The sequence below is a fragment of the Ctenopharyngodon idella genome, chromosome 18, assembly GCF_019924925.1.
Source record: "Ctenopharyngodon idella isolate HZGC_01 chromosome 18, HZGC01, whole genome shotgun sequence".
Classification (NCBI taxonomy): Eukaryota; Metazoa; Chordata; class Actinopteri; order Cypriniformes; family Xenocyprididae; genus Ctenopharyngodon; species Ctenopharyngodon idella.
Window position 1 is genome coordinate 9,303,803 of NC_067237.1, and position 15,860 is coordinate 9,319,662.

General features: G+C 38.6%; 1 protein-coding gene across 2 annotated transcripts; it reads right to left on the minus strand.

Moving 5' to 3' along the window:
• Positions 1-4,653: 4,653 nt before the first annotated feature.
• Positions 4,654-15,216, minus strand: onecut1 (one cut homeobox 1). Of its 2 annotated transcripts, none has more exons than XM_051871183.1 (2): positions 13,681-15,216; positions 4,654-10,088 (listed from the first exon to the last, which is right to left on the minus strand). In XM_051871183.1, the coding sequence occupies exons 1-2, from the start codon at positions 14,774-14,776 to the stop codon at positions 9,796-9,798; spliced, it is 1,389 nt and encodes a 462-aa protein (XP_051727143.1). In that variant the 5' UTR covers positions 14,777-15,216; the 3' UTR covers positions 4,654-9,795. The 2 variants fall into 2 exon arrangements, with proteins under 2 accessions (XP_051727143.1, XP_051727144.1); XM_051871184.1 differs by having other exon boundaries at positions 13,696-15,215.
• Positions 15,217-15,860: the final 644 nt, after the last annotated feature.

Genomic DNA, 15,860 nt, shown 5'->3' on the forward strand with positions numbered 1-15,860 from the left:
GAGAAGCAAAGACAACAATTAGGTTTCTAGGCCAAAAACCAGAACTATTATCAGAGCAATATAAAGAATTTTCTTTTCAAATTGTTGGCCAAATATGTGGACATTTCAAAATTGGAATAAAAATGCAAAATAAATGTATATTTCTTTTTAAGGTTGTGTGATAACAGTATCATTTTACTGTTTGAAACATGTATGAAATATTGTATTACTGTATTAAATATTACTGCACAGTTTATAAATTACGTGCTGTGCAGTATAGTAAGATGCATAGTGTCAAGTCAGGTGCACTGCATTGTGGTGAACAGTTTTATTGTGCACAGTGTGATGTATACTGAATATTATGTCAAATGTAAAAAGTCATTTTGCGCATTTCAACAGCTCTCAATGAGCAGCAGTTTATTCATATAACACATTTGAAGAGGCCATATTATGCTTGATTTTGTTTTTGGGGAGTACTAGAATAGGTTTTCATGCTTGAATGTAAAAAAAAACAATATTTTTCACATATTTTACATTATTGTAGCACCTCTCTTCCCAGTCTGTCAGTAACTCTCTGGTCTGTGTTTCTCGAAAGTTAATCATAGAGACCATTGGTGGCAATGCTTTTGGGAAACTCCTGTTTAGTTCCTGTCTCTATGAAGCCCCACCTTCCGAAAAGCGAAGTTTCAAAATGTCACGCCCTTTACCATAACCGCGAGTTTCAACACACTTTTAACTTTTAAACTTTTAACTCAACCAGGCCTTGCTCCCCTTTTTTTTTCTTTTCTTTTTTTGCGTATGCCTTGAGTGGGAATTATTTAAATCAGGCATATTGTGACGTGTACGTTCCCGAAAGAAAACTTAAAACTACAATCAAGGCGTTTCAGAGAGAGGTGTTTCAGAAACAGCACGCACTGAAATAACTCTCTTTGGAGTGAACTTTGTGTTTGTAAATTTGCAGACCATTTTCATGCTCAAACAGCAACATTACCAGGGTTGTGGAGTAACGAAATACATGTAACTGAGTTACATATTTAAAATACAAAATTTGAGTAACTGTATTTTATTATAGTTACATTTTAAATGGGTGGTAATCAAATTACAGTTAGGGGAGAGTGGGGTAAGATGAGCCAGTTAGTAAGTTGACCCACCCCCTGTATCTTGCAACCGTACTATTTTATTGTCATGTGACCATATATTTTTAGAATCACCCATCATTTCTGCCAGACTGTGAAAAGGAGAAGCACATGGGAGGAGTGGAAGTCGCTTATTTGCTTTAAAAACTGTTTTTGGCTTGTCAAAGTAAAATTTTAACATAACAGATGTAATGGCTGCTTCATCAAAGCAAATTTGTCCAGGTCTAAAACTATTTATGATGCATATTGGTGATTTAGCAACGTATAAAACCATGCTACTCATTTAGCTAAATATTATTCTGAATTGGTAAGCTATCTAGCTTTTCGTAAAATGGCAGCTGTGGGGCAAAGTGAGCCAAATGCTGTGGGGCAAATTGAGCCAGCGTTTTAACTTACCCCAACATAAGGCAATGAATTTAAGTTAAATCTGAAGTATAAACTGGTATCATTTCAATGTAATATTATGCAACTGGTTTAGTTTATCTTTATTTTTGAGTTTATGTGATAGGAACAGTGTACAAGTACACCAAATCCTTCTCTGATACGAACCAGAGGATGTTTAGTCATATACATCTTTCCACCTGTAGTCTCTAATGGTCGACATTGCAGAAAAACTACCATGTCAAGAACATTTTGACTAAAATGTTTATTAGTTTCAGTGACATTTATTCATTCTTATTTAGTTTTTATTTAATTTTACTCAACAAACTCTCTGTTTAGTCTGTTTATAAGAAGGTTACAACTTTGGTGTTTCAGAAATGCAAACAATTAAACATACTGTAATATCAACTTCAGTTGGTTGGTTTTATGTTGTTTAAGTTAGCTTTAAAAAAAAAGAAATATGAATATTTGTAAAAGGAAATATGATTATTAAATTAGTTTTTAAAATAGGTACATTATCTTTAAAATTTCACATGGGTTTGATTCAGATTCAGTTAGATGATCAGTTTACACCCACCTACTGACTCGGCTCAACTTACCCCTAACCTGGGGTAAATTGAGCCAGAGGAACACTTTTTTTATAAGAAGCCATATTTTTAGAACCCTTTGTCATAGATGTATTCTGATCATTTAAAATGATAGGAAACATCCTGAAATTACTTTAAATACTTTCATTGTACTTCTGCCTCATTTTTCCTTATCTTGAAGACCACATAAGTAAAAAATGGCTCATCTTACCCCACTCTCCCCTACATCTGAAAAGTAGTGATTACTTTGAATTTTTAATGTAATTTATTTCATTTAAACATTAATGTAAACTGTGACTGGCAATTCAAGTAAACAGCAATTGGTGATTCTCTGATTCTGACAGTCTTCAAAAGCATCCTAAGCTACAATTCTGCTCATAAGTGTCATACCCCTTGCAGAATATGCAACATTTGAATAATTTTACCAAATAAGAGGGATCATAAAAATTGCATGTTATTTTTATTTAGTACTGTCCATTTACTCCACAAGACTTCCTGATCCACTCTGTCGACTGTAGTAAACACATCACAATGGCAAGTGGAAATATTGGTTTAATTCAGCCATATACTGTATGTTTGAACCGGAAACTGATTTAGAAGAGGAAGAGCAAGTTACACAGGGTCGTCTACAAGTCGATATATCAGAATTATAATGCATTTTATGTATCGCTCTTTACAATGTCAGACACATAACAATATTTAATAGCCTAGCTTGACTACGTGATTGAACAGCTAATAATGTGTTGCTAATATTACACAAACCTTTTTCCTGTTCACCATCTCAGACTCAGACAGCTGCCTTCTGAAAATCAGCATCCTTAGAAATAATGAAAAGCCCCATCTCGCACGTCGACAGGATTGGTTACATGTTTGTGACGGTATGAGAAACGGGCGGTTTCAAATGCGTTTTTGAGACTGTCTTTTGACTGAATTTCTTTTTAAAGGATTAGTTCACTTCAGAATTAAAATTTCCTGATAATTTACTCACCCCTATGTCATCTAAGATGTTTGAATAGTACACAATGCCATGACGTTCTACACTATGCCATGACTTACAACACATAATAGATAGAAGAAGATAGTCATATACACCTAGGATGGCTTGAGGGTGAGTAAATCATGGGATAATTTTCATTTTTGGGTGAACTATCCCTTTAAGGAGAAAATACTCAGCAATGGTGCTGGCTGATAAATTTGCACATGGTTTGTCTTAAAGCATATTAAAAATACCACATAGACATATAAACAAAATTAAAAACTTGATTTTCACCACAGGGGATCTTTAAAAACACACAGTATACACTACAGTCTCCGGACTCCGGGCATCCTTGACACCAGTATTTTAAAGATTCAGAAAAGATGAATCACTGTCTGACCATCTGAGATGTCAGTATGGAGATTGTAATGATGGTAGAAAAAAAATGTAATCTCAATTTATTTTATATATTTTTAATTTGTTTGTTCGGGCGCCAGACAGGCCTTAAATCCTGTCAATAAGTTAACTCCGGATAGCTCATTAAAAACCACCAGTACATATGAAGGACTTGAAAGGGGCAAAATCAAATTAAACTCATAGGGAAAAATCAATTCATTTGCAAATTTATTTTAGAAAACCCATCAGGAATCACATACCCCAAAACAGCAAACATAACGCTCAGCTTCAATTATCACGGTTAAGACAGTCTTACATTTTATGTAAACACACCCACCTCCACAAGATAAAGGTTGGGCTCATGATATTTCAGTAGTTTTACAGTACAATGTGAGTGTTTTAGCATTGTTTGCTCTCTGATAGAGCGTTTGGACCTGGAAAACTGTGACACATATGATGTCAGATTTTACAAGCAGATACCTAGGAAAATCTATCCATTAGAATTCCTTTTCATCTGAAGGGCAGCTTTTCGGCTGGCACAGGATCCACTAGAATCCAGCTTTCCTCATGGTCACTCATTCAGGAATATTTAAACTGAAGAAATGGAATGTTGAATCAAACAATGTAGCATAGTGTAGCACAGTGTAGCATATGCATAATGCAGTTTCACATACTATATATTTTTTACATACTATATAAAAATAGTAGGTCTATGCAAAAAAAAAAAAAATGTATTCAAAACATATCCTTTGTTGCAACAGAGCATTTTGGGGTTAAATACAGTAATAACCAAAAGTTTGCAAGCAATCTGAGCTTTGTGCTTCTTGATACCATTGAACAGTTTTAAACTAGCAAACAGCAACTTAATATGGGCCATTCAGCAAAGAAAATCTAGTTTAAAACCTGTCAATATTCTGTCTGAGGTTATGTTGAAGGCTTGTAACAAAATAAAAATATTGAACTAGAAAAAAAAAAATGTAGGGCAGAACTTGAATTTATCTTTCAGGTTGCATAGTGAAAAGTTGCGTAGGCTGTTATGTACACCAGATTGGAGCCAAAATGAACGCAAATTATTATTATTTTTAACAATGTGCACTAATGAATCATTACCAAGAACATGAATTTATAAGGTAAAAAGATTCAACCTTAGTGTTTAATATCATAGATATGTTAAATGAAAGACAAGAAAGTCAAGAAGTCTGGTTGTGATGCGCTGGAAAACCCAACCTTTTTATTTTCTACATTTTTGTGACTACAGAAATGCTGAAACATTTTAACACTGAAAAAAGCATGGTGACATCATTACTTGCATCTTTTTTTTTCTTTTTTTTTTCTTGCTTAGCAAACACAGAAGATGATATTGCACGGCATATAGAGAACAGTAGCTAACAGGAAAGAAGAAAGGAAAAAAACAAACAAACAATTTGATATAGATCAGAATTTAAAATTAAAAGCATGACGCATTACAACCTGAGAGTAATACCTACTGCATTCCTCCACTGAAACAGACACAACATACAGAGAAAACAGGCCGAGAGAAAGAGAGAAGAAAAAGAAAAGTGTAAAAAACAGAACCAGCTTGATACAAGATGCACTGTTCGAAATGGAAACAAGCACTACTTTTGCGAAAGAAAATGTCAGCAAGTTTATTTTTCAGTTTATCAAAACCTTCCTCTTTCTTTATAATAATCATCGCTGGAAGTAGTCCCTCTTGGACCTACAAAAAATAAATATTAAAAAATGAAAAACATGATTTTGTTTTCCAGCTGATTGTCTTAGGCGCTCTCAGTATTATACGGCACACAGAGCCAAGCCTTCTATCAAATAGGAACTCCTTTTCCACGACAACCAACTGGGATAGGAATTAATGATTAGAGCAATCCCAACATTCACATACATCGAGCTATCTAAGCTAGACACTACATTAGAGGAGTGGGTCGGGACGGAGCGTAAGGTTTGGGAAGAGAAGGGGTGAGTATTCTGATGCAGACAGCTGCTGTGATGCTGTTGGCGAACACTTCTGGGTCTTTGACTGTGTTGTGGGCAGAGAGGATCTTAACTCACAGTAGGGCTTGATTTATGCCACTCTTTGCTATTGTACAAAAACAAATCTTAAACGCTGCACCTGGATCATCTATCCGATATCCCTTATGCGACACAGGAAACCCATGGCCAGCAAACCTAATGATACAATTCTGATTGTACAGCATAGTGAGACGAAAAGTGCTGCTATCATGGGCTTTCTCTTCAGTCTTGCTAATATAAGGGACATTGTTATGCCTCATTCTTTTCACGATGTTTTCAAGTGGTGTCCTCCATCCTAAGCAGACACACACAATGCACCCAATTGTTAAGGTGAACTGTACAAAACCATGTCCGAACCACTAGCAGAATCAAACAGAAATGGAAACTGCTGAAATAACAATACAGGCTCAACCAATGCTGTGATTTTGAGGGGGGGACAATCTGATACTGGGGGTCGCATTTCAGCTTGTTAGCTTTTGCAGTTTGCCATTACGCAGGCGCAAAGCATTTGTCTATTTAAAGGTAGCCATGTATTCTGACCAAACAAACGTTTTGCAAACATAATGGCACATGTTTTGCCAGTAACCAATTTTTGGGGGTATCATAACAATCACCCAGCTGCCGCTAAGTTGAACGGTAATGCAGACCTTTCTCTTCCGGTAATTTAGAATTATAAACTATAGAAGATGGGAAAAGTGTTTGAAACTTGTTTTTTGCAGATCTGTTTGGTGCCACTAGTGGAGCAGAAATTACATCACCTTCAACATACAACATTAGACACACACTTTCGCCCTCCCCATACATGCACACATCAATTCCTGTTTGCTTTGCAGATTTATTAGACTTTGCTCATTGTCAGTACACACGTTCGAACCAAAATTGACATATCAGATGGATCTAGGCAGAAGTGCCACGTCAATTAAAAATCAACCCAGCGACGTGACCCCGCCCCCGGCAGACCTGCTGCCCCGCCCACGCTCCACCCTCTCAGTGTCCAACACAGCAAAGTGAGCAGGACTTGTAGCCCTCCTTCCCAAAAGCCACAGATTGTACTGTTTAGCAGTATATGCCCCCCAACTAAGCTTGTCTACATTATGCCCTCTACTGGTTCATACCCGTGCAGACAGCAGATAACCTCACAAATGCCAGTGCTTATGCAAAAATTACACTACTTTCTTTCTTTCGTCCCCCCCCTCCCCCCTCCCACTTTTTGGTTTGGTTAGAAAATCTTTGGATGTGCAGCAATACCCATAAAACAATGATTTGAAGTACAAAGGACAAAATCATTCTGGACATTTAAATAACATAAAAAAAAAAATCAACTAAAAAACATCATACACTGCTTTTTTTCGCCGCAATGAGGTCGGGTCTCTGTGGGCGGACCGTTCGGATCTCTGGCAGTGTATTAGTACAAGGGCCAAAGTGCCATCTAACATACAAACACAGAGGAATGGAAATTCATCAATATATCTACACTTCAGACATAAGGCTGTAAAATAAAATAAATGTCCATTTTTTTTTGTTTGTTTTTTGTTTGTTTTGTTTTTTTCAAAAAACCTACTATGTACAAATCTATATTTTCTACAAATACATAAATTAAACAGAGGTTAAGCGATACAAAAATGCAATTAAATTAACGGAAATCACAACACCGTAGTAGAAGAAAGTGAACGAATATAGACACAGAATCACAGCAGTTGGTTTTACCCTGTAAAAAAGAATAGTCAAACATCCTTAAGAGTATCGGAATAACACAAGGCTTTAAAAAAAATAAGCTTCTTTTTCTTTCTGCAAGTTTCAGGCTTCTATCACGGAAACTCGCCTTTGGTGACCAAAACTGAGCACTTTAGCCAAAACCGTCAAAATAAATACTCATAAAGCTTTTTCCCGAAGTAACATCAATGATTACCAAACTAGTTAGTTCTGCCTTAATCACATAAACTCTCTATACAACAGAACTGTGAAAATTTATTACTATGAGGTATTCAGATATTGGTAAAGACGTGCACGGCCTAATCGGTGGACACACCCACTGGTGACGTGGCGAGGGGGGGGGCGGGGCAAGCGGCAGATTTGGCTGGGCGTTTAAAAGGGAGGTGGCAGGAGCTTTGGTTTGTCAGCGAGAGTTGGAGAAAGCAAGAGAAATTCCTTTGGTATGTTTTCATTGCATGGTTGCACTGGCAAAAGCACCACGGTGAGAGAGAAGAAATATTCCATTTTTTCTTCGTCAGTGGCCCTTCCACAGGCTGAGGTATTCCGAGAGTTAAAAGGTGGGTGTCGAGAGGTCAACGGCGGTTTAACACTTTGGTTCAAGCAAGGCACTCGTCCTGTGAGTTTAAAACATGTCTGCCGAGGGCGCTGTTATGAGCACGGATGAGTGATAGAGAGCATTAGAGCGAAGGAGAGGAGGAGACAGGGGGAAAAGGAGTGGAAACACACCATCTATTCATCCACCTTATCATTCATTTAGGCCGTGCAAAGAGAACAAATCTTTGGTATTCTTTGGTATCATTACTTTGATAGAAATCACAAATGGAAACGGACTGAGGTAGCATCTTTGGTTCACACTATAAATATCAGCAGGTCTTAACATGTTTTTTTGTTTTTTTGTCATTTTTCTGCTTTTCTACATGAGGAAGCAGCGCTCTTTTATATATGCTTCGATGTTGTAATAGTCGTAAATACCAAATATATTTTAAAGCTAAAACACACCACAAGAGACAACAAGGCCAGATATCTTGTGAGTTTGAGTGAGTCTATTATATGAAGCGAACGCATCACCCTGCTTCAGTCTCAATAATGCTTTCTTCCTAGTTGTGAAATGCATAGAATGCTCCCTCTCTCTCTCTTTCCGGGCGGGGTATTGGGTTCGGGCCCGGATGGTGACACTGCAGTGGCGTTGATGGTCGATGGCGTGAAAATGATGCATTAGACAATGAAATAGCATTCTATCAAAAAATAAAAACAGCATCTAAGTGAGCTGAAAGGGGAAATGAAACCATATGACAGCACATGGCTTATGGGTTTGTGAAAGCATGCTGACAGCCACCAGTCATTTAAACGTTACATTAAAATTCTAAGGATGAGAAAGTTGGTTGTATGCAATGAAATAAGTCTGTGAAATGAAATGTAACACAAAACAAACTGAATTTCCTCCTGCTTCCTCTAATGACAATTAACATGTGCATGCAGACAAAGCTAATTATGATAAATGACAAAAACCCTGTGTTATTTCACCCAGACATCATTATACGAGAGTCTGCGAAACTCAATACCTCCTTATAAGCTATGTTTGACTGATGGATGTGGGTATGAAACGGTGACAGATGCTAGTTAGTGTAACTTTATCTTTGGTTTTTAGCAACTGGCATTGAAACATTTAAAATACAGGTAAAAAAGGCAGGTTAAAGCTAGCAAAAATCTCCCTGAAATAATCACAAGAAAGGACCGAGGCAGGAATGGGGTGCGGGCACAGATGTGTCCTCACAGAGACATGCTTGACTACTACTAGTTTGTTCGTTTGGATAAATACGAAACTTAATTATATGTTAAATGGCTACAGGACCCGCAGTCCATATTACATTTACGGAGTCACCTGAATGGACCTGTCACAGGGTGTCTTGATAAGAGGAATCAATATAGTTTTGCCTGATTTTAAAATAATAATACTAATAAAATACACATGTTTCTTTGGTTCTACCATCTGTGATTGATAAGAAGTGAAGATGGCAAGTTCACATGTATTTTTTAGGTTCCTATGTAACTTTTCCAACAATTAGGAAGAAAGCACTATCCTGAGGGTGACATTCAGGCAACCTTTGTCAAGATTCTACACCACCTGATTATATTTGGCATCCCTGGCTAGATCTGGGATGCCTAAAAACACAGAGGTGAGGCATTACACCTGCAGGTCAAGCCCCTCGATGATGGAATCTGACATCAGAGTGAATAACAATCACTGCATGTTTGAGATAATGACCAATCATTGATGAGAAAAAGTCCTTGAATGCAACCGATCACGTGAAAAAAGAAAGACTAGGGGAGTGTGTTGAGATGGGGAACGACCAGTGATTGGAGTGTAACTTTTTTCTTTTCTTTTTTTGCAGAATGTCAGACATAAACGAACAAAGTCCTAAATGGGGGTCAAAGCAGTCTTTGGTGTTTTTCTTTGGATATTATAAATATCGGTACTGTACAAGTTTTAAGGGCAAACGCTGTCTAAAATTGTCTCTTGTTAAGTTTTCTTTGTTTAAAGCTTTTCCACCGAAGTTTTTTTTTTTTTTTTTTTTTTTTTCATAATGCAGCCATTACTCCATCATGCTTTGGTACAAGTGCTGGAGGAGGAGGAGTTGGCCGAGTTGGAGCTGCCGTCGTCCAGCCACTTATCAAGGCTCCGTCGACGCGCGTTCATGAAGAAGTTGCTGACGGTGGCGAGCTCCAGGCCCAGCTGCTGAGAGATGGTGATTTGTAACTCTTTGGACGGGCGCTTGTTCTCTTTGAATATTGCATGTAAAGTCCGACGCTGGACATCAGTGAAAACCAGCCGGGGCTTCTTGGAGATGCTCCCCCGCTCCCCTTTACCGTGCTCCTGCTCCTTTCTCTTGCACGCTGAAAGAACAAAAGGTTGACATGCAAAAGTCAGACATAATTGCCTAAGGTGTAAAAGAAACTGGACATTATGAAGTAGCGGGTGATTTGTCATGACAGTATGAGTTTTTCTAAAATGGTTCTTAACGCAAATCAGTCAAAAACATGGAATAACATGCTGCTTTTTGGAGGGTTTTGTATTGTCATTTCATGTACACTATGAATAAAGTCGCTGGAACTGTCCGTGGTGCTTAAATCTAGCCACATGCATGGCAGATACACTATTACAACCAACATGATCACTTCCAATAATTAAAAAAAAAAAGCTTATTAAACCACAATAAGCAGTCTTTTTGAATAAAGAAGACTACTGATGTTTTCTGTCTTTGTGCGTGTGCATTCACAGTGGCGGAATAAACGGTTTAGCTTCAAAAAGCCACAAGGGGGCGCTAAAAGACGGTGCGAAACCGCTTAAAGCAGGTATTTACTTGAACGTCACACACATAGGCTACACTTGATTCGTCAACGGTAGTCTGTTTTCTTAAACAAATAAACCGTCTCAACTCATTAATATGTAAAACACAAATTTGCATCTTAGTTCTATATGCATTCTAAAGCGCATTTCCTATTTACATGCAAAAGTTTAGACAAGCGTAGCTACTCATTTGAATATTTAATATTCAAATTTAGCCTATTAACAGTAAATATTTTGAATAGTATTTATGTATTCATAATATTTAAACCAATTATTAAATATTTAATAAAACTACGTATCCTAAGAGTTTATATAAGTCTATTTTGCTGTATTGCTATACAAAGAGGTAAAAATTGATAGTCGTGTAAAAAATTCTAGTCGTGTAAAAAAAAAAGAACGAAACTATGCACAAGGAAACCAGTTTGAAACTGGGTAAATATTAACAAAAAGCAAATGAGCTCGCTATCATGTGTCATAAATCAAAACTGTGTCCATGCACAAGGCCACTGTGACGAGACCCAAGCAGATTCCCAGGGAAATAACTGCGAACATCTTTATCCTTCAGCACATTTGATCATCACATATAGGTACTGTTTGTCTGCAAATCATTAGACAGGCGCCAGATAAGCGCGCACACGAGGGCGAGGGCGCGCCCACGGTCACTCATTTCACAGTGGCCCCATGCAACAAAACAAAACTCCAGTCTAATCTTACGCTCAGGCCTAATGAGTCGATATTATATCATATAATTATATCACATCGTTATATTTAGCCTGTGTAATATTATAATATAAAATAACACAGCAGAAAATCAGATATGCGCTACATATCAACTACTGGTCTTTTACGCATTTTATGATTTAATAATACTTAGGAATTATTATTATAGATGTTGATTTAAAGTTAGTTATGAAGTTTTAGCCGCATATGCACATTTGGGTTCAGACATTCATAGTTTAAATACTTAAAATGGCTCACGGCTTTTTAGATAGCAGTTGTTTTCGTGAAATTTTTAGATGCAAATTTGTATAATCTGTAGCCTAATACATTATTTGATATATTTTAATATGCACTATGTGGCCAACTTTTTATAATATTATAATTTCTTTCATGGAGTAGTTTGCAATTGTTTTTATACAGTTTTTCATTTTCTTCATATTTATTCAATTAATATCAAAGAAAAATGATTAACGATTATCAGTAAATAAATAAAAAATAAAAATACTGTTATAATTTATTATCATTTTTTACATTTTAAACAAAATTACGCAAATACAAACTATAATGAGAATACTAAATTATTTTTCTAACCAAATTAGACCAGGATGATCTTTTAAAAAATAATAAACTGATAATCCCTCCTAATAAACAACCATATGCTAAAATAAAATGCAGTTGAATATAGAAGCGTGAACGACAAATTCACAGCATAAAAATCTCGCGTGTGAAAAAGGTGTAAAAGCAGTGATGTGAAAGACTGCTGAGTGGTCTACTGTCTTAAATTACTAAGGAAAAGGAGAAGGGAACTGAATTTGAATAATCAATATACCAATTCTATATTTACCTCTCTGTAGGCCGATCACATACCCTCAACCATGTGTACTCGATCAATAATATACATAACTGTATCTGGAACCTTTACTAATTTCAATATCATTTAACGGAATATGAAAATAATCTCGCTAAACCAAAAGAAACGAAATCTAACTGACATGTAATTAGAACGTTCAGTAGTTTATTATTATTTTTATTTAATAATAATAATCATGAAAAATAAGATCCAAACAATTTATGTATTTTAAGCTTATATCGACTAAAGGAAAACCAAAATACACAGCCTATGAAAATCATTACGTGAATATAAACACATTCTCTATAATCCTGTTCTTTATAGAAACGTGTGTAAATAAAATTGTATGATGCAAATTCATGTGTACTTTTATTACGGATGTGGGGCAAAAATCCATTACAGAGCAAGGCCGAATTTGAATCAGACAAAACCAAACAAACATCAGCCCAACCTCAGTTTGACACTGATATTTATAATAAAAGCAAAACTTCGATATAGAGAAAGGAAATCGAGCGCGACTAATAATGTAAAATAAAGAGCAGACTGATGGTGTGTACGCACAAGACTAAGATAATGACACAAAGAGAGAGCGTAAATTTAAAATCGACATAAACCTCTCCTCATACTTTAATTTTTTGCGATGAAATTTTCATTTTTTAAAAGTAGCCTTTTCTCAGATGCATAAATGAATTACTCTAATAACTGTAATGACAGTTATGATGGAGTGGTGTAAAACAGAGGGACACTAGTATTTGAGATGCTCTCTCTCTCTCTTTTTTTTCTTTTTTTTTTTTTTCTCACTGGCTTTGAACGGATCAGTGGCCCCCAAAGCCGCCAGCCAATTGATTCTAATTCTCGTGAGGCAAATTAATGGAGCCCCAATCAGTTAATTAAGAAAACCTACACAGAGAACACGTCACTGGAGCTGGACAATAGATGAAGAGATCCAACCAGAAGAAGAAAAACATGTCCCTTTTCTTGCAAACACAAACACACACTGCGACACGCATTTGGAGCCCATTTCAGTAGTGCGCACAGCGAACATACTAACATATTTACGCACAAGCATTCAAAAACTAAATAGGCCTATATTCACTATACGATTCATGTTGTTTCACCACAACATGCAGTGGTTATTAACGTGTTGCAAAGACAAGTGGACATCTATTTTCACACAGACAATGGCACTGTGGCCACAGAGGCTTCCAGACGCACATTTCTGATCAAACTCTTTCTGTTGACCCGTCCATGATCTGCATGTAACTCAGTCTGAGAACGTCAAATTGCACAAAACAAACAAGCAAACCAAAACAAACCTATTGCACGGGATCACTTTACCAATATGCGGTCAATTTTCTACATCGAGAACAAACCTCAAGTTTGAAGGTATCAGTACAAATCAAAGTGGCACAACAAGCACATAATAACATCGCAAAACCTAAAGCTTAGTAGGAAACCTCCAAAAAGCGTCGCAAAAACGATGAATGCTGGTCAGTCATTAAATGCATTTAAAGGAAATGAAATGAGAGTGATATACCGAGGATGAGAAGAGAAGAAGTGTGTATTACCTATTGTTCTCTCACCTGCGAGCCTGAGCGCTGACATTCTCTGGAACTCAGGCTCCTGCAACCATTTCCACATCCTGCGGAAGGTTTCCCGACCAGACTTGAGCTTGCTCCAGGGCTTAGGGTTCCGGAGCAGGTCCGAAAGCGTCCCTTGCGAGCGGCACAGCACTCTCTGGGCGAAGATGGCTTGCGGAATGCTGTATCTTTTCAGTTCCGTGGTGATCCTTTGGGCCACTTCTTTGGTATTGACCTCTTCCATCTGTCCCGAACTGCTGCCGTTGTTAAGCTGCGATCCGGGCGCGGAGGAGTGGTTCTGCTCCCGAGTGGAGCCCAGCACCTGCCCGTGGCCCTGGGCGTTGAGATGGGCGTGCGGGTGATGGTGGATGCCGTTGATCGGCACCATGCTCGCCGAAGACGCGCTCATGTGCTGCTCCCCGTGTCGAGCCAACATCGCGGGGTGGTGTGCCTCGAATCCGTTGGGTGTAAGCATCTTCTCGGCGGGCATGGTGGCCCCGGGGTGCGCGTAGGGCGGCAGCCCCTGCTGGGAGTTGTGAATGCCGCTCAGTCCAGATCCGGACAGGGGCGACAAGCTCTGTCCCATGCTGGCGACGTCCTTGTGGTAGGGAGAGTAGAGGTTGTTCATCGGGGCTAGACCCCTATCGTCCCTCATCAAGGTGAAGCTCCCGCTGACGTTCCCCGGGATCCTTTGGTGCGGGTGATGATGGTGGTGGTGGTGGTGGTGATGATGGTGGTGCGGGAATTTGTCGGATACGGTGGAGATGGGCGGTAAGGGCTGCAGCGGGGTGAGGGTGGTGTAGGTGCTGCTCATGCTCATCCCGGGGGGAGCCTCGCACGCCATGCTCATGGCCGGGTGCAGGTGCGTTGCGAGCCCGGGGTGCTCCGGGGGCCGGTGGTGATGATAGTCGCCGCTGTCCAGGATTGATGCCATGCCCATGGAGCGCGCATGGGCTGACAGGCTGCTCCGATGGCTCCTGTGATGAGCGCTGTCTCCGGTCATGAGATCCGCCGCGCTGGGGACCGGTTCATGGCTCACTCCGTGCAGATCGCCAATGTTCTCCATCGACAGCTGGGCGTTCATTATACGTGCAAGCGTGTGGACAAATCATCTATCTGATATAGCGGAGCAGTGTCCACAGAAGTGCTCTCATTGGAAAAGTTCTGTTTTTATCTTGAATATTTTTTCTTTGCTTTCTTTTCTGTTTTTTTTTTCTTCCCTTTTTCTATGTTTTATAAAGTTTTGTAATTTTGTTTTAATATTAAGGCCCCCGTCCCTTCAGCAGTGCATGGTGTCGGTGTGCTCGCGTCCCTCGCCATCTCTTGCCATGTCTGCTGTTGTTTCGCGCACTGCTCCGTGCTGCGGCTGCCGCTCCGCTTTCCCGCGCATGCGCGCTGATCCAGGCTCCTTTGACGTCACTTATTAAGGAAGATGCACCCCATTGCTATTAAATAGGAAAGCCTCCTGCTGGATATATAGCATGATCAACCTCACACTGTTATATCATATAATAATAATTAAAATAAAAAAGTAAGTGGAATGGAATGAAGTGTTATGACAATTATGCTTTATATGAAAAATCAGATAACCCTAGGAAATTGCAGTATGCGCGTTAATAATACATGAATAAAGGTAATTTGTTTGGCAGAACCTCCTTAATGCAATGGGCGCAGAAAACATACTTCCGGGTTCACCTGGGGGCCTCTGCTTGCATTCATATGCATATACATTAGTTCCTGCTCCAAACTTCAGGGAAACCTTTACATAGATGCACATATCACTGCGTATATTACCAATATTATATATAAATCGTCATGACATTCATTTGAAATAAGAAAGGACCCACACTTACGCACACAATATATAAATATATATATTTTTTAATTGCAGAAAATTGTGCAAATATACAGATTGCTGAATGTAAGTCATCCTGTACCATGCAGAGTTGGAGTGTTTTTTGGGATCAAGGACAGACGGATTGGTAATAGGCAGAGAAAGGCTGGACAGATGTTTCTATTGTTGTGCTATTAAGAGTAACGAACCAAGCCATCAGGAGTGTGTCCCGCTTCCGTGGCCTGGCAGTATAATGACACAGCACATTACGTTTCATGGGTGAACTTCATTCTGCACACAAATGAATAGGCAAAACGCACTTCTATTTCAAATC